General features: G+C 39.1%; 1 protein-coding gene across 1 annotated transcript in view; it reads right to left on the minus strand.

Annotated features, from left to right (window-relative positions):
* Positions 1-14,247, minus strand: part of postna (periostin, osteoblast specific factor a) — a 17,272-nt gene extending 3,025 nt beyond the window's left edge. The window contains 18 exon segments of the mRNA XM_013914249.1: positions 1-457; positions 2,903-2,938; positions 3,028-3,073; positions 3,167-3,234; positions 3,323-3,425; positions 3,774-3,904; positions 4,075-4,205; positions 4,817-4,953; positions 5,376-5,524; positions 5,734-5,868; positions 5,958-6,170; positions 6,715-6,856; positions 6,982-7,128; positions 7,244-7,408; positions 7,512-7,669; positions 7,775-7,839; positions 12,448-12,546; positions 13,927-14,247. The exon segment at positions 1-457 is cut by the window's left edge and continues 19 nt beyond it. Of these exon segments, the coding sequence (XP_013769703.1) occupies positions 1-457; positions 2,903-2,938; positions 3,028-3,073; positions 3,167-3,234; positions 3,323-3,425; positions 3,774-3,904; positions 4,075-4,205; positions 4,817-4,953; positions 5,376-5,524; positions 5,734-5,868; positions 5,958-6,170; positions 6,715-6,856; positions 6,982-7,128; positions 7,244-7,408; positions 7,512-7,669; positions 7,775-7,839; positions 12,448-12,546; positions 13,927-14,045 (2,501 nt within the window). The 5' untranslated portion in view covers positions 14,046-14,247.
* Positions 14,248-18,069: the final 3,822 nt, after the last annotated feature.

Raw genomic sequence — 18,069 nt, forward strand, 5'->3', positions numbered from 1 at the left:
TCAATGACCCTGGTGACTTTGGTCTGTGTAGGGTTTCCTTCAATGACCCTGGTGACTTTGGTCTGTGTAGGGTTTCCTTCAATAACCCTGGTGACTTTGGTCTGTGTAGGGTTCCCTTCAATGACCCTGGTGACTTTGGTCTGTGTAGGGTTTCCTTCAATGACCCTGGTGACTTTGGTCTGTGTAGGGTTCCCTTTGATGACCCTGGTGACTTTGGAAACTTCAGGGTCGCCTTTGATGACCCTGGTGACTTTGGAAGCTGCAGAGTCCCGTTCTATGACTCTGGTGACTTCGGTAAGTGTAGGGTCCCCTTTGATGATCTTGGTAGTAATTGAAAAGTTCGTTTTGATGTCTTCGAAAAGTGAAGGGTCCCCTCCAATAACTCTTTTTACGGTAGTGATAGATGGTTCCACTGAAATAACCCGGGTAACATTGCGGATCACTGTTGACTCAGGAACTGTAGAGAGGGAAAGGTAATTTCAGCATCGGTCAAGAATGTAGGGAATAAGGGTGTAACTCCCTCAAATTCTTTATTATGGAGGAGTCTGAAGGCACATTATGTGTAGTTTTCCAAGCAGATAAGAACACGCATTCAAACCAAGAAGATGGCATGAGCATGGTAAGTGATTGCAGCACTGAAAAAAAGGAGGCCTTAATCAGTCCTGCACTTACACACTTTGAGAAATAATCAGGTCTGTATGAGAATTTTTCACTTTTTTCTTTAGTTGGTTTAGAGTCTTTCTGCTTTAAAAACTACTGGTTTAAATTATAATAAATGAGATGTGAGCATCTGACAAAATATCCCCATCTAACCCCAGAACCTTCCCCAAGAAACGTTTGCCAAAAATATCTGTGTGTGTGTGTGTGTGTGTGTGTGTGTGTGTGTGTGTGTGTGTGTGTGTGTGTGTGAGAGAGAGAGAGAGAGAGAGACAGTATATGTACAAGAGCCAGCTGAAAGGTGAAAGATTTCCATTTTTATCAGAAGGCTGCTCTTTGGCCTGAGGTTGCTTGATAAGTGCCCTTGTTAGTAATCAGAGCCAAGATCATGTCCAGTAGAGGGTTTTGATACAGGCGACACGGGCGGTTGCCCGGAGCGGCATCATTGTGGAGGGCGGCAAAATAAATAAATAAATAAATAAATTGCTCGTACTCATGCTGCCCCGACATCATGCCAGCGCATACTGGGGATGGCATAGGCACCGATCGGTTTTCTATTGCCCATTTGCTGGGAGTAAGGGCGCCCTCCGTTTGCTAGGTGCGCCTGCTGCTTGCGGCACAAGGAGGACAGGGCGGGGCGGCGGGGGGATTCTCTGGCTGGCTGGAGCAGCATCTAATAACCAGCTCGCAAAATAAAACGAAATAAAAACAAACCAACAAACATGAAAACACCAGACATTATGCTACAGACTTATTATTTGTGCCGATGTTTTTTCGAAATTCTGTATGCGAGACGTGAGTGCGAGAGCCCTCAGTGCGCCTGATAGTACAGTATATAGAGAGACGAGACGACGAGGCTCCAGTTACAGCAGTGCAAGTAAACAAACAATAAATATAAGAAGAGTAAGAAAAAAACTATACACTAGGGATAAAGGGATCAATAACAATTTAAAATTTATATTTTATAGTTTGATGATTTAAAGTCTCACACACAACACGTCGAAAGGGGAGGGAGGCCTGCTGCTTCCAAATAGACCACATTTCATTCATGATGTTTTCAGTCCAAGCACATATGTATTCATGATTTGAATCCTGGGTTGTGCAAAATGGCAGAAATAAACCCTAGACAAAGTGAACTAAGGTGTAGGTTTATTAGGTTATGTTGTGGTGATCCTCGGGTTGAGGGATGGGTGTTCATACTGCAGTGCAAAATTAAAACCAAGATGGACAAGAAAAGTTCAAAGCCATCAGGTGCTCAGTTTAGAAAAAAGAGAAAAGAAGAGGAGGAGAAACGAGCAAAAGATACAGGTAAGAGATGTGTGATTGGATAATGGCAGGTCATCCAATCAGAATCAAAATACTTTATTAATCCCTAAGGAAATTATGTGGATTACAGTTGCTCCAAGAAGAAATGGTAAAAATAGTAACAGTAACAGACTAAACTCCAAACAATACATTATGTTACAGATTTTAATATTAATTAGTCATTGTCAATTGTTGATTTGTCCTGTTCTCATTGTATAATGAATTATGATGGCTGTATGGTAGCCGTTTGCATACTATGCATACTCTCTCTCTCTCTTCATGTGTGTGTGTGTGTGTGTGTATGTTTCTCTGGTGAAATTCAGTATGTAATTTTATAAATACTTCAAGAATGATAAAGTATTTAGCTTACGTAGCTTAGTATGAGGAATAGTTAGGATTCTCTACCCAGATGAGTAATCGCACATCAATTGTATAATCACTGTAAAGTTGTATTTTTAGATTTAGTTATTGTAGCCCTTAAATCTTATGAACATGGTTTCTTAAAAGATGAAATGAAAATCCCCTTGAGATCTGAAAAACCCTTTGTTTTCTGAACCCACCCAGCAAAGCAATGGCCTCTACATAAGTATTACCACAAAGGATCCAAGCAAAGACTGATTTTTCCTTCTTATATTCATTTGTTTGATTAAAAAACATACAAATATAGCAACAAATAATATGTCTTAAGACCTACAATCCCTGTCTAATATACAAATAAGAGTGTCCAGACTTTTAACTGGTACGTACTTACTCCTCTGAGAAACCTCCTATGAGACATGAATTATTAATGTCATTGCAAGACAGATTTCACTTTATGCATGTTTGTATTGTTGAGCAAAGAATATGAATTTGTTTTAAAGGAATGTCTGTTATTTATGATCACTGCAGATTGTAAATCAAATAAGTGCAGACTCAAGTCCTTTGTGTAGTTAGGTCTTACCTTCAACAAAATGAGTAGTTGTTGTGATAGTCCTTTCTGAGAAAGTAATAAAATTAGTTTTAGGTTCCTGCTCAGGCAAAAATATCTAAACATAATACAGTGATAGTGATATTATGGGAACTTACTGATGAAGGTGAGCGGGATCTCAGTGTAAGAAAACCCAGAGACAAACTAAAAAACAAAAAGCATAACAGAATGAAAGCTTCAAAAGTCAACCAGTAAAACCTCTACACAAATACACAGACAGGGTTTCCCCTTCACTACCTTTATCTGAATGTACTTAATCAGCTTCCTCAGGAGGATCAGGAGGTCCTGACGGCCCACAGGAAGGTCTGTAAGTAATACACGTCACATTTTATATATATCAAACAAGCAGAATGCAACCAGGCATACAGGTGAACACACAGCACACGTTCTTACCCCCTGGATAAAGAACATTCTTCACAATATGGATCACACCGTTTGTTGCCATCAAGTCACTGTGTGGCACATCCACAGAGTTGACATGGATAGAGCTGTCTACCTGGTAAAACCAAACACAATTAAACGTTACCTTCACACAAATTTAAGAATATTTAAGTCATTTAAGAAGAATGCAGTGTGAGAGCTGGGAATTCCATTTATTAACGTTACTAATATCCTACAATTGTCCAACATGCAAAACTGAGGCAAATCACACTTTGAGCTGAGTTTGAAAAGTTTTTCCGCCCGTGGGCTAATTTTAAACATTAATCTAAGAGTGATTTCATGAGTTTCATTAGCTGATACATCTGAAATTAACGCTCTATGACATTCCCAGAAGGATTTAGAAACTCGTTGCTGGCTTTTTTATTAAAAAAACAAAACAAAAAACCTCTAAAAGATGACATACAGATTTAACTTGCAGGTTCTTGCCCTGGAAGGTTTTGAGCAGATTGGTAACTCCTCCCTCTAATCCTCCATTGATGAAGGTCCCATTACTGAAGTGGTACAGCAGGATGTTTCTCAGAACAGTTAGATCACCTGTCGGTGTCAATATGAAGGAATTAGAATTCATATTTTGGACAATGTTAAAAAATGTTTTTTCTCATTTCTGCATCAAATAGTTCCCTATTAGATGAAGATACATTGACAGCATTGCTGGGTTTTTCAAAAGATAAGTGCATATGTGCTCACTGCAGTGGGGTACTCACTTTTGAGCAGAGCCATGTCTTCCTTGCTGAGGTCGACAAAGGCATCGTCCGTTGGTGCAAAGACGGTGTAAGAGCCTTCCTGCTTTAACAGATCATACAGACCTGCTGTTTCCATTAGCGACAGGAATTTCCTACATTCATTCAAATAACAGAAAGAAAAGAAGAAAATCAGGGATGCAGGAATAAAATAGGAACAAAATTTAAGAGCAATGTACAGTTTAAGTGTTTACAATAATCGGTTGGTGGAAATCAGGTGATTTTAATGATCCACTGGAAGTATATTTTTACCACAGCCTTAGTGTTGTGGTTCAGACAGAAAGAAATTTATATTCTATATTTGTGTATTTCCACAAGCAAAATGGTTCTAACTACAATAACACAATGAATATCAGAACAGATAAAAAAAAGGTTTCTCTTTTAAGCCGGGAGGATTATAGTGTTAGCAGGGAAGTTCAGGCAGAGGGTGTGAATGAGATTTGCATTCTCATGTGGTCCCACTGAGTCACAGATTTGTTTTCCTCAGTTCTTCATCACCAACCTTTACTGGTGCCTTTAATTACACAGTGAGAAATGTTCTGCTGAAAGTGAATCATCAACAGCATCAGAAAAAGATGTTTTATTACGCACACAAGCAATGTGCGATCACTGTTTCCATCCCCACTACTGGAGATAAAAATCTCACTTTACTCAAAGAGAAACCATTTTCAGCAACAAGTATTTTAGAATGATACTTTGCTCTTACTTGAAACGTCCGTCAGCAATCAGGAGCTCATAGATAGTTTTCTCAGGTGGTTTGATAAGAGACCTCACAGAATGGAGCATCCCATTGCTCCCCTCCTTACTGCCACGCACCATACATGTGTTTTCTATGCACACAGCCTGTCAAAAAAGGAGCATTCATAAAGTTAAGCCACAGGTTTAAAATTCACTGTACAAATCTGGTAACTATTTGCTTGTGTGGAGGAGGGCTGTAAGCCTTTCTTTTTTTTTTTTGATTGTCATCAATCACAATAAGACAATGTTTCTGTGGAAAAATTAAACCCAGCTGACTCTAATATGCTATCTAGTGGAGCAGAAACACACTTCATCTGCCAAAAGCTGGAGTAATTAGATGTTTACAGATTTTTAAAGACAGCAACAATATACCACACACTTGGTAAGGCTCGCATAAATCAGACTAAGTTACTACTTTCTGTGGTTTCTCTCTTTTTCTTTCAGATTTCACTTGGTTAATGTAACAATACACACACACACACACACACACACACACACACACACACACACACACAGAGAATTCTCACAGTGCGGTAAATGAAGACTCGTAGCAGTTTTCCAGCGATTGTTTCCAGCGTCTGTTCGTTGTAAAGCTCACTCAGTTTCATTTTTGTCTTCAAGATGTGGTTTTCCAAAATGAGTCTCAGCATGTTTGTGTCCATTGACATCACTTCACCTGACAGAGAGAAATGTCAGAGATTTAAATAAGATGGATAGTTTTAGATCCTGATCAAATAAGGCATTTTGCCTTATTTGATCAGGATCTAAAGCTTTGCAATTTAAAAGTGTGGCATACGTTATAATATTTTTGGTTTGTAAAAGACAAAATATTATAACCACAAAAAAGTGCTACTTTTCTATAGATAAGAACATGTTTCAACTCACTAGTGAAGGCACTGTTGAAAGGAGCTAGGAGGGTGTACTCTGTCTTTGGACCCAGGGATTCAGCTAAGCCCAGCTCAGACAACTTGCTGCTGAAAGTGCTCTGGGAGGTTTCCAGTAACGATTTCACTCCCTTGGCTGACATGAACAATACAAAAAAGATATGCCTGTGACCCATTAAGAGGAAGACGCCAAACGATTTAAACAACTTCAAAATGTGTTTGTACCTGAGTCTGGGATCAGCATCTGGTCTATCAGGTGGATGACGCCATTGGTCGCTACAATGTCCTTCTTCAGGACCATCTTGATGCCGTTCACAGTCAGACTGTCACCGTCACAGCCAATCTCTATGCTGCTGCCTTCTGCAGTCTCATACATGGATCCTACCATGATTGCTTCTGCACACTGGACACTCTTTAACAGGTGGTAGTTCACCAGAGCTGACAAGGTTGGTCAAAGTGTGAAAGAGGCAAAATTAATTACATTTAATTGAGTAATTAAATAAACATAAACACAAGTTGAACATAGGTTTGCAACTCAAATTACACACTTAAAGTATCTAGTTATTATGTGAAGCTTATGCTGTGATGTGTTATTCAGGAATTGCAGGTATGCAGATGAATGAAACATCAATGTTCTCTGTGCTCATTATTCACATTTAGGCATGTATTTATGCCACAGCTGAGCCCGACTATCAAGCTAAGCCAACAAATTTAGCCTGCAAAAGCAATGCATTAGAAACAGAAGCAAAATTTGTATTGTATTTTATTCCAAGTTCCAAAAACAAGTTCAAAGTTCAAAGTCCACTTCATATCAATTTGTCTGCGGGCCTACTATGAGCTGTGTGAAGCTGCCGCACACGCTCATAGTAGCTCATAGTAGTAGTGGCCCTTTTTTAGCATATTTACCAGGCCACAGGAATAAATGTGAAAATGTTAAGGTTGTACTTTATGCTCTCATTAAGGCATCACATTTTTACTGTACCTTTAACAACAGCTGGGTCTTCCATGATATTCTCCAAGTAGTCTGGGTTCATTTTGTCAAAGGCGTCATTAGTTGGAGCAAACAAAGTGTACTGGCCAGGCTCACCCAGCTTGTCCATCACATTGGAAGCTAATGCGATAGCCTGGGGAACAAGACACGACGTAAACATTTTTCTAAGAATCAGATGCTATAATGAGTTGGATAAAAGTTACTGTTTGTTAATGGTGAACTGTACAACTGTAAACTTTTTTGAGAATAGTTTCATACACCAAAAGAGGAAAGGTCTTCATTGAGCTCCAAGTGATCCTTGATGGTGTTCCCCACGGCCTTGATTACCCGATCGATGACATGCACCACACCATTTGTGGCCAGCTGGTTAGCATTGAGAATCCTGACACAGTTCACTGTAACAACCTTAGGAAGTAAATATTTTATGAAGATCAAACAATCAGTGGCTTAATTGACTCTTATAGATATAATTGTAATAATCATGCAGCATTGCGCTTGTCTACACCGTTCATAAACTGACCCCATTTGGGTAGTGGTTGAAGTGCAGTCCCTCTTCATTGTACATGGAACTGACAGTCATGCCATTCTTCATGTCTTTGGTGAGGACACGGTGGTTTACCATGTGGTAATGCAGAGCGTTGTAGAGTTCAATGTTCACATTGTTCTCTAGTGCAGATCGTTGAGCCTTTAAAAATCACAGTGTTAGTTTCATCAAAGTATAACTGTGTTTGAGCAGACATTATTGTAAATGCATTTCTCTCTAAGGTTTTAAACACAGGTTTACTCACAGGGTCCAGCTCATCCCAGGCATCATTGCTAGGTGCAAACAAGGTGAAGGCGCCTTTTCCCTCAATTTCTTTTCTCAGTTTAGAGACTTCAGCATATCGCTGTGTGGTTGTAGCCTTGACAAAGCCCAGTGTACCATACACATGGTCAATGGGAGCCACTGGTGGTAAGGTTGAGAGTTGTGAGAAACCAGAGGAAATATTCATATTGAATATATTGTAATTTTGAGTTGATTTTGAGTGAATCTGTTGAGCCATCCACCTACCTGCAGTGCATCCTTTCGTACCCTCGAGTTTCATATAACCTGGACAGCATTCATATACAACCACCCTGCCAAAAACATTAAAAGAGCAGTGAGTTATTCAATAAGTAGATAATCATTAAAAACATAGATTAATTTAATCCAGATATAAAATGTCAAAAATAAAAAATTTAATTGTTCAGGGTTGTGCATCTTTATCATATAAATTTCAAACAGAGCAAGAGTCTACATGACTCTAACACAAGGTGATGAACCGAAACAAAACTATACCATCTCAACAAACTAAAATAAATGAGTCATTGAAAAAAAACCTGTGCAGCTGTGAGATAATGAGGAGCCCTGGGAATGAGGGCATTGAAAACAACAAATGAGGAAGTAACTCTTGACACTGGCTGACCTGAACACCACATAGTAAACTTATGAAAAAGTTTGACACGAATTAAACATAAAAAACTGTCAAAAAACCAACAAGTTAAGCAGACTGGAAAGGAGAAAAAAACATTTACATGGTTTGTGTTTCCACAAGAAAAGTGACAAAGAGCTCAAAAAGTCCCAAGAGGAGATTAATCGAGAAAAATTTGGTGACTGGGAAGATCTCTAGTAACTGTTTTTCTGTCTTAAAAAGAAGAAAGAAAAAAATTACAGGACCATGTGTAAGCACTATTATCAAAAAACAGACTGTTATCTGATACATTTTTATGGACAACTCTAAGTTACTTAGTTTCCTCTCTTCCGTGTGGTACACTGCTGTCAGACGTCTCACTTGTCAAGTCGAATCCTGTAGTCTGTAAATTTTCCAGAAAACATTTTCACAGATTTTCATTCTTTAATTTCACTTCTAAAAAAACAGACGGGTGTCTTCATTTAGATTTTAGGTGGAAATAAAGGCTTATCAAAACTTGTAAAAGCGTAACTCAAAGAAATGTGTCATGGACCTGGACCTGGATCTGGTGACCCAGGGTTCATGAGCGTTTGTGGACTGTTTTTTTTTTATGGGTTTGTCTTGGGCTGTTTATGTGTGGTGCTTGTGTCCCTCTTTTCCATGTTTGTGTGTGTTTGTGTGTATAGGCGTTTGTATGTGTGTGTGTGTGTGTGTGTATCCGGATGGCCGGTTTACAGGCACCGTCAGGCCTGGTGAGTGTGTCCCCGCCAGGCTGGCCACACCCGAGGAGGATGATGGCACACACCTGCTGCTGATCAGCCTCGTCTGGGGCAGCTACTTAGAAGAGTGGCTGAGCTTCCCGTGGATGCTGGATCGTTGCAAGACTTCCCGTCAGTTTCCCAGTAAGTCAGTCGAAAGGGTGAGTCTATCATAATTGTGGGCTTTCTAACGGCTGCCTCTGTGATTTCTACAAGAGGATTGCAAAGACAAGAGGGCAGCGAGCACGTTGTATGGAAGCACAAAGGGAGCAGAGACACAGAGCACGGACACTGGGGAACGCACATGGGGAACGTGCACGGGATTGACTGTCATGTTATTATTTACTGCACTGTAAATACACTCACTGTCTGCATCCAAGAGTCCCTTGTTTGGGTCCTACTTTCCCCGTTCCATGACAAAATGCAAGATAAGCACCAGATAAGCTGTGCTCATAACAGGAGCTCAGCTGGCACTCTTTTGCATTGGCATGAATGAAAGAATGAGGTGTGAGAAGGCTAATATAATGAGACACAGGACAGTACTGTAGCTCTAATGTGAGAAGTTTTACTGAGAGTAAACAAACCATAGATGGTTTAACAGCATTTGATTAGGATTAGTCCCCAGTTAACGAACATTTTCTAAGACAAACTAGGAAGTGAATAACCTGTACTGGGGTTTAATTTGAAACACTTCCTGAGTTTTCAGCTCCGGAAATTAGTTTCGACTCTTTCTTTGAGCCCATTACACTTTCATTACATTTTGCAGAACTTGAGGTTTTCCTGCCTTTTTCTCATGGAAAAATTGTATTTCCACATGTGCACATTAGTTTTTCATGATTTACAGTAAACCAGTCTATCAATAGTTTGCTTTCTATTCAGGAATCGCCAGTATTGATAAATTACGCCAAAGCAATACTTTTTAAAAAAATAGCTTACTGCACGTACACCAACCTCAACCATAGCTTCTAACTGCATAAAATGTAACATAAAAATGTAATTCTTACAAACAAACAAGCAAGGAACACAACCACAGTCAGTATGCAAGTAGATTCAAGTCCCCTCAACTGAAAACCTTATTCACACACAAGCACACATGTGCATGTACACACACACTTTCTACAAAGATTCACGCTTGGCAAAGTTAATCCATTTAATTAGTATTTGTGTGTTTATAGATAAACGTCTCTGTGTGTGTTTGATTCTGCTGAATGTGTTGAATTAGTCATTTTGTGCAAAGAGGCATGTTGCTTATAGAGCAATCCCTCTTTGCCTTGACACTAATTTCGGTAATATAAAATACATAAATACCCCTCCACGACTGGCCGTCAGGAAGGTATGAAGTCATTGCTCCCCAGCTACGCTCTGACAGGATAATAGATTCAACAGAGACCTGAAACAGAATTAGCCAGTGCACTGTAGCCAAGCCCCTGGTTGCATCACAGCATGAAACAACTCAATGTGGCCTCCAGATGAGCAGATGTGCAAATATGGGGCTTTGGTGTACGCGCGCACACACACACACACACACACACACACACACACACACACACACACACACACACACACACACACACACACACACACACACTGTACTCATACAAAGGCTTTAGGTGGGGTTTTCTGGCACCAGATGAAGACATTGGAGTGTTTTTTTAAATCCTCTGTAATCACTAATGAACAGTCTCTGTTCCATCCTCATCCGTCTGGTCTTAATATTGTGTAGAAGAGCTTTTTTTGTATAGATGGGTGTGGACTTCCTCTAAATTAATACATCTTTAAGAATCTGACTTTTACAGAGGTTTGTTATAAAGTCCACTTAATTTTAATCACACATCCTGTGCTTCCTGCAAATAGTTTTCTTTAACAGAAAAACCATTTCTTTCATCCAACAGCTCAATTCAAATGAAATCCTCAAAAGATCCTATGGTACCATTATATCAAGAGAAACATGAGCAATTCCCAAACTATGTTAGGTTAATAGTTAATACTTTTAGGTTGGTATAGTGACCTGAAACTACACATGCTTTTAACCCACGGTGTAAGATCAAAGTTTAGTTTTGGAAATATGTTCAGGATGCTCAACAGCAACAAAACCATTTGAAAAAGATTAAAGGTGAAAGTGTGTGACTGACCCACTAGCGCAGGAAAAGAACAAAACAACTAACCAAAGCAAAACAGGGTATCTCTCTGGGTGATCCAATCTATCACCAGTGGTGCACTGCAAAGTGAGACAGATAAGAGGAGAATATACTGAACACTTCCAGCTGTTTAGCAAAGTGCTTTCTGTGGGAAAAACGTACTTATCTTTGATGTAGATTTTGCTGTTTGTAACACTACAAACCTTTTGCATGAACTAACAAATTAAGTTATAAACCAGAAAAAAGTTAAATGCATTGAAATTTATTTTTTCGGCCAACAAAATCCTAATTTAGAAATTGTTTAATTTAAACATTTTAAATATGCCATATTCACATTACATAAAGATCTGACAAAAATAATTTGTAAATAGCCTAATGGGACTTGGTAGTGATGTAATGATGAGGCCAAGCAATTGTGTTTCTTATCTTAGAAACCCCTACTAGCTTCTCGTAATCTACTGTCACATGTTTTGACCAGTAATTCCTGGTTGTTTTCATGTCTACTGCTGTACTGTTTTGGGAGAAAATGACTCACCCCTGAGCTCACACCCCATTTTCAGCCTTATCGATACCGCAACAGGTGGTCCAGTTGACTGCATGACTGAAAACAGACGGGTGTATGTCTACACGTGTGTTCTTGTGTGTGCATGTGGGCTAACGACAGAGACTAAGTGTGTATGTTATTTTCTGCTGCTTCTGCACTTAAGTATACCAGAACAGCTCCAACTAAGCCTTACACTCCTTTAAGTGCGTTTCATGTAATATTTTATGAAATTATTTTGCAGGAAATAACCTAAATCCACCACAAGCACCCTAAAGACGGGGCGATCGTGGCTCAAGAGTTGGGAGTTCGCCTTGTAATCGGAAGGTTGCCGGTTCGTGCCCCGGCTTGGGCAGTCTCGGTCGTTGTGTCCTTGGGCAAGACACTTCACCCGTTGCCTACTGGTGGTGGTCAGAGGGGCCGGTGGCGCCAGTGTCCGGCAGCCTCGCCTCTGTCAGTGCGCCCCAGGGTGGCTGTGGCTACAATGTAGCTTGCCATCACCAGTGGGTGGATGACTGGATATGTAAAGCGCTATATAAATACAGGCCATTTACCATTTAAAGTTTGGTTTCTTATTATTTTCATAAATGCACAAAGACATTACTGGTTTGAACCATGCAACTTCATTTTAAAGCGAAGGTTAAGAGGAGAAAGCGAGATGCTATAGGTTCAGATAAACTGAGGTACAAGTCTGAGGGTGCAGAAAGGGTTTGGTCAAACATATTGGGCTTCTGCTGATAGATGGGTGATGAAGCTGGGTGTGGTTTGCACTTTTGATCAGACCAGTCTAATTCAGTGCAAATAATGATAAAAAGATGCGCTAATTAGATCCATTCGGTCTTTCAGTAAACACTTACGTATTCTTGCCACAGATGCTGCGTTTGTACCAATTCCTGCATGTGCTGAAGTACTTCTTCTTGGTCCCTGTGACTTGCTGCAAAGCACACACATTGGGTCTGTAAGAGAGGAGAGGGAGGAGAGGGTGAGGTGGGAGTAACAAAAGAACGTAAGGAACAGGATCAGGAAGGTCAGGATATGGAACTGTACGAGCGTAGCAGGGGGAAGGAAGGCGACAAGGATAGACAAGTTGACGAAAAAGACCATGAGAAGATGTGGAGAGGTGTGTATGTATGAAATGGAAAAGAATGCATGGCCGAAAAAAGCGATTTACACATGTCAATATGCAATATTTATGTTAATAAGACAAAAGTACTGGGTCACCGGCAAATGACGAGTACAGGAGCTGCTCACTCATGGAAACTGATAAGCATGAAGCTCCTTGAGCACACTTTCTGTGCTGATGTTAATGTCAGAGGAGGTTTAGAGCTGTGCAGTCATCAGAGTGTTGGCAGCTTTTAAACACTAAGAGCTGCAGGACAGGAATCACATCAACTCTGCTACTTCATGGCTGAGTTGATGTGGTTCCTAATTGCTTCCACCTTACAAATATACCACTTACAGTTCATTGTGGTATTTCTAGGATGGAAGAAACTTCATGAGCTGACTTGTTGCAATGCTGTCGTCTTAACACCATACTTGGATTCAGTGAGCTCTTAACAACAACCTTTCCCATTCACAAATGTTTGTAAGGACAGGCTGTGTGAGTAGCTGCTAGATTTTATACCCCAAACACGTGAATTTAAAGATAAAGGGGTGTGGTCCAGTACTTTTGTCCATACGGTGTATTACGCAAAACCAAAATTTGATGCATGTGCATTTTTTGTCTGCTTTGTGGGGTTTTTTTTCAAGTTAGCAGACATTTATTTCAGCAAGTAATAATGGTGCTTTATTAATGAAGCAGACAAAGCACTAATGTACAGTATCTGCTACAGTAATGTGTGCCGCAAGTGTACTGTACTTACAGTAAGGTCAAAACCACCCAAGAAGCAGAACGAATTATTTGGATCATTTTGGCATCAGTCTTAATCCAAAATATGATTTTAAAGAAGAGTCATCTTATTCAATTTACATGTGAATTTTAAATTACATTAATTACATAATTAATAAATACACAATTAATAATATTTGGAATATTTCAATAAGAAATACACTAAAACTTTTTTAGAAAGGGTTATTTCTTACAGTATTTGGATTTCTCTGGACTTCAGTTGTTGATTTTTGCATGTTAAATATGTTGATGATCAAGCGGAATTTCCTATTTTTCATCAATATGACTGATCTGTTCATGAAACTGTAGTGCTCAGTAAGATTTAAAACCATATTAAAAATTGGCGTAGTCTAACCTTTTACAAATGCTACTGTTTATTGCCAGATCATACAATTTATGTTCTTGCACCTGCAAACAAGGTGATAGGAAAAATATTAAGTCTACCTACCCTTGATCCCTGGCCCGTATGCGGCTATGGGTGACTATCTTGTCATAAGCTGAAAAAGCTGTGGTCTCCAGACTGCAGAAGGCCACCAACACTAAGGTCACCACCAGAAGCCGATGCATCCTGTGAAGTTATCAGTCCTCAGTGCTGCAAGGGCTCAAACACACACTGCTCTTGTCTTTCAAGTGCACACACACACACACGCACACACAAGCAGGAGTCCACAGAAACACACGGGATATGTGGGAACACAAATGAGAGAGGGAGCTTTTATATGAACAAGCTTCTCTAACACACCCACTCCCTTTTTAGTTCTTCACTGTCTGTTCCATACCATTATATCCTTCTCCCACCCGCATACACCCTTCTATTCAGTCGAAATCCTTCCTCCACCACTAACTCTCCTCCTCCCTCATGTTCGTATGAATTTTGCATGAATTTGCAGACCACCGTCACATCCCAGAGCACCAAGGGCACCCTGTACTTCAAACTTTACGTTGCTGTACAAGCTGCAGTGCCCGCCTGTCTCCAAACTGTGAATTGTGTTTAAAGTATGCAAACCAGTGATGATTTGTTCATTGTATGTAAAATATTAGAGGATTCGTTTTTTTCTGAGGCTAACACCCACAGAATTTGCACTGCAATCAAAAAAGATGCCAATAAAGATGCATAAAGAAAAGCAGATTTTAAGATACAGATCCAAACACTAGCTTGACAATAACACCTAAACACGGGCTCTAAGCATACCTCTGATCTCTCTTCATGAGACTTCTGGCAACAAAATGTAAATAAAATTGATATAAAATGCTATAAAATAGAGGTGTAAATCATGCATGAAGACCTACTGTGGTGAATCTGCACAGTCTGGTATTTTACTTGACACCCTTTGAAGGAAATCTGACTGTATTTTTATCACACCTCCCCTGGGACCCCACCGTTCTCCCCTTTAACTTTTATCACATTGATTCATCGTTTCCATCAACGTCCCGTGAACTCCCTTTTGCGCTCCTCTTCTCCCATCATCCTCCCTGCTGTCATGTTCATCGTTATCAGCTCAACTTTTTCCCTTCAGCTGTCTCTGTCTCCCACATTGAAGCCAGATCTGATACAGCCTCAAAGAATAAATTAATCATGAATACAGGCTTTCCGGACATCCTCGTGTACAGTCTTGACTTTTCGACAGGTGTGCTTCACACTTTACACATGCAGGTCGAGACAACTCAGACAAGGCTGATTTATTGGACCAAGAGCCATTTCTTTCATTGCTGTTGTTTGAAAACGGATACGCCAAGAGTGCGTGTTTTATTCTTTTACAGTAAATATAGTAAAGTAAGAGAGGGGGTTAAGGTTAGGGGGTTAGGGATTGGGATGAGAACTATGTTTTAAAAACAAAGGTTAAGACAGCTTTGCTCTGAAACTGCAAATATGTACTCGCTCTTATGAACTCACACAACCTCTGTCTTTCCATGAATGACAGATGAACAGTCTCCAAGAGTCTCCTGACTTTGGAAACATCTTTCTGTCTTTGAGTCCGCTGTTTTTGAAATTTTGCTGTAATTGTAACTGTATTTTAATATTAACAGGTTATCCTCTAAAATCGATAAATGAAGCTCATGTGTATCTATAGCAGTTCTTTATACAGTAAGTATAGTGCTTGGATTTGTCACTCTACCTTCTTCAGGAATCACAGCAGGAAATTTGTGCTATGTATGACGTCTCCCCCTACTGGGAATTATTTGTCAGTACAGTCATATGTAAGGACAGGGACTTACATAAAACCTTACACAACATCATACATTTTTATTAGTAAGTTTTGACTAGGTAGTAAATGTTAGACTTTGAGTGTTGAAGAGCGGGCCACAATTTCCAAGGAGCCAGCACAGCCTTTACTCTAATAAATCTAACAGAACCCTGAGTGTGCGAACATTTATAACCACTGGCAAGCTTTGCAGTTTGGTCCTTAGGTTGCTAGATCCTTAAACATATGTTTTTTTTTGTGGGTTAGGTAAATTGCTCCTATTATATATATAGTTTTTTCTTATAATTAAATAAAATGGTCAAAATGTTACTGTTTATTAATTCTTTATCAATTATTTCCTTGAGAAAACAAATCACACTCAATTTTAAATGTAAAAGACTTTTCAGGTTATTTAGGTCATATTTAAAAGTCACATCAGTGCTCTTAACCACGAGTATGCTACTGTATAAGACTTCAGCAGTTAAAACACGTAATTGTGAGTCATTTAAATATGCAATGTTAGGAGATATCTATTCATGTGTTTCTGTGTCTGTGACAGCTTGGTTCAATCAAGTTGGAAGATCTATCATAAGCCCAGGAGCATTTCAGTACAGCCTTTTGATCCCACATGGAGCAAAATTTCATCAGCTGCTTAATATTTCATTTCCTTTTCACTTGCTCGGTCACTTGTTCACTGAAATTAGAAATTAGAGGCCAAGCAGCACAAATAGGAAAGCAACAGAAAGTTCAGAGAAAACAAAAAATATCCAGTCTGTGGGGAAACATATGCGGCAGCTGATGAAATTTTAAATAATTTCATAGTTTTACAGAAATTGTAAAAGTTTTGAACTGTGTTTTTATGATGCAGACAGTGCATACTATAGTTACTGTTACATTGTGTAGAGCACAGGTTTTCTATTAATTACAGTGCTTAAACCCTATTTCTCCACTTTTTGTACAAGTGTATAATCACTGTAATACATGTTCACACTCATGATGTTCTTAGGAGCAGAAGAGATGTTAAAGTGGAGCAAAAATGTTGCCAAATTAGCCCTTGCAGTGTGTGGTTTTGGGAAACTGATTGTGAACTAATGGAAATGACATTTCACGACAACTGTTCCTGAGGCAAAAAGAGAAAAACATGAAAGGAGTTCTGTACAGTACTTTAGCTCACCTTATGTGACATCTGTTCCAGGAAGTCACATGTTTTAACCACCAGTACCTGACAATACAGCAGTAGTGTTTGGTCTGTTCACGCTGTTGACAGGGTGATAAACTTAATAAACTTAATCACATTAAGAATAACTACTATTACTACTACTACAGGCTTAGCTGGCAATGTACTGCCGAGGTGCTACCAGCTTTGAAAATTATTTCAGCGGAAATAAGCACAAAAACATCTTAGGTAGTGTTTCACTTGGAAACTTTAAGTAAGACTATAACTTAACAGTTTAGCACTTTAGTTTAACACCCTTACAGAGAAAAGGCATGGTATTGCTAATACCAGTGATATCACAATAGTTTTATATGAATTTATACTAGTATTATCACTGATGGTATGACAAAGCACTACTTGAAACCCACCTCTACTCTGCAAACAGTATATGGTGAGCTGAAGGCCCACATCCATTTAAGGAACTGATTTTCAGATAGTGTTCATCTGAATGTAGATAGTAAGGAGATACATGATATGCCCATTTTTTGGCTACTAGCTCTTTGAAAGTCACAAAAATACTACTTCGTGGCTGCCAAACTATATTATCTTTGCCATTTGTCAAAAATACAGAAAATCCACAAAAAATGACAAAAAATATGTGTTTAAAAAAAATTAATTAATTAAAAAAAAAAAAAAAAGCCAGGCTGCTAGTAACAAAGTAACAAAGCCTAAAGACACGACACAAAATTGGTTCTCAGCTACAATGTTTGTTATCTGTAGACACAACACTGATTCATGCCTTGAGGTTGGTGCATTTTTTTAAGCTTGATTGAACACTGAAAGCTCAGGGTAAAGCGGCTTAACGAAGAAAAGACATGCTTCTGAAAATAATCAAGCACAAGGCCTGAAAACTAGTGAAAAAGCAGTCATTAAACAAAAGAAACAAAGACAAACTTTAAAAGACCTCAAGAAAACCTGGAGAACCACTGTTCCAAATCACTAAAATATACCAGAAAGTCAGGCTCCTCGAAAGCATAGAGAAATGATTTTACAGAGTACTATAATTCCACATCTCTAGTGAGTAATCTAGCTGCTCTGTTATGAGCCTCAAGAGTAAAATAGACCATTTGGTGATGCTTGTCTGACTCCTTTAAATAGAAAGGTATTGTGTGACCCAATTAAAAAATATCAGTTTGCATAACAACTATTAACCATTTCATTATTTTTATACATATGCATTTGTTTCAGCATA

The sequence above is a fragment of the Pundamilia nyererei genome, unplaced genomic scaffold (genome assembly GCF_000239375.1).
Source record: "Pundamilia nyererei isolate P.nyererei 1_Seehausen unplaced genomic scaffold, PunNye1.0 scaffold00180, whole genome shotgun sequence".
Taxonomy (NCBI): domain Eukaryota; kingdom Metazoa; phylum Chordata; class Actinopteri; order Cichliformes; family Cichlidae; genus Pundamilia; species Pundamilia nyererei.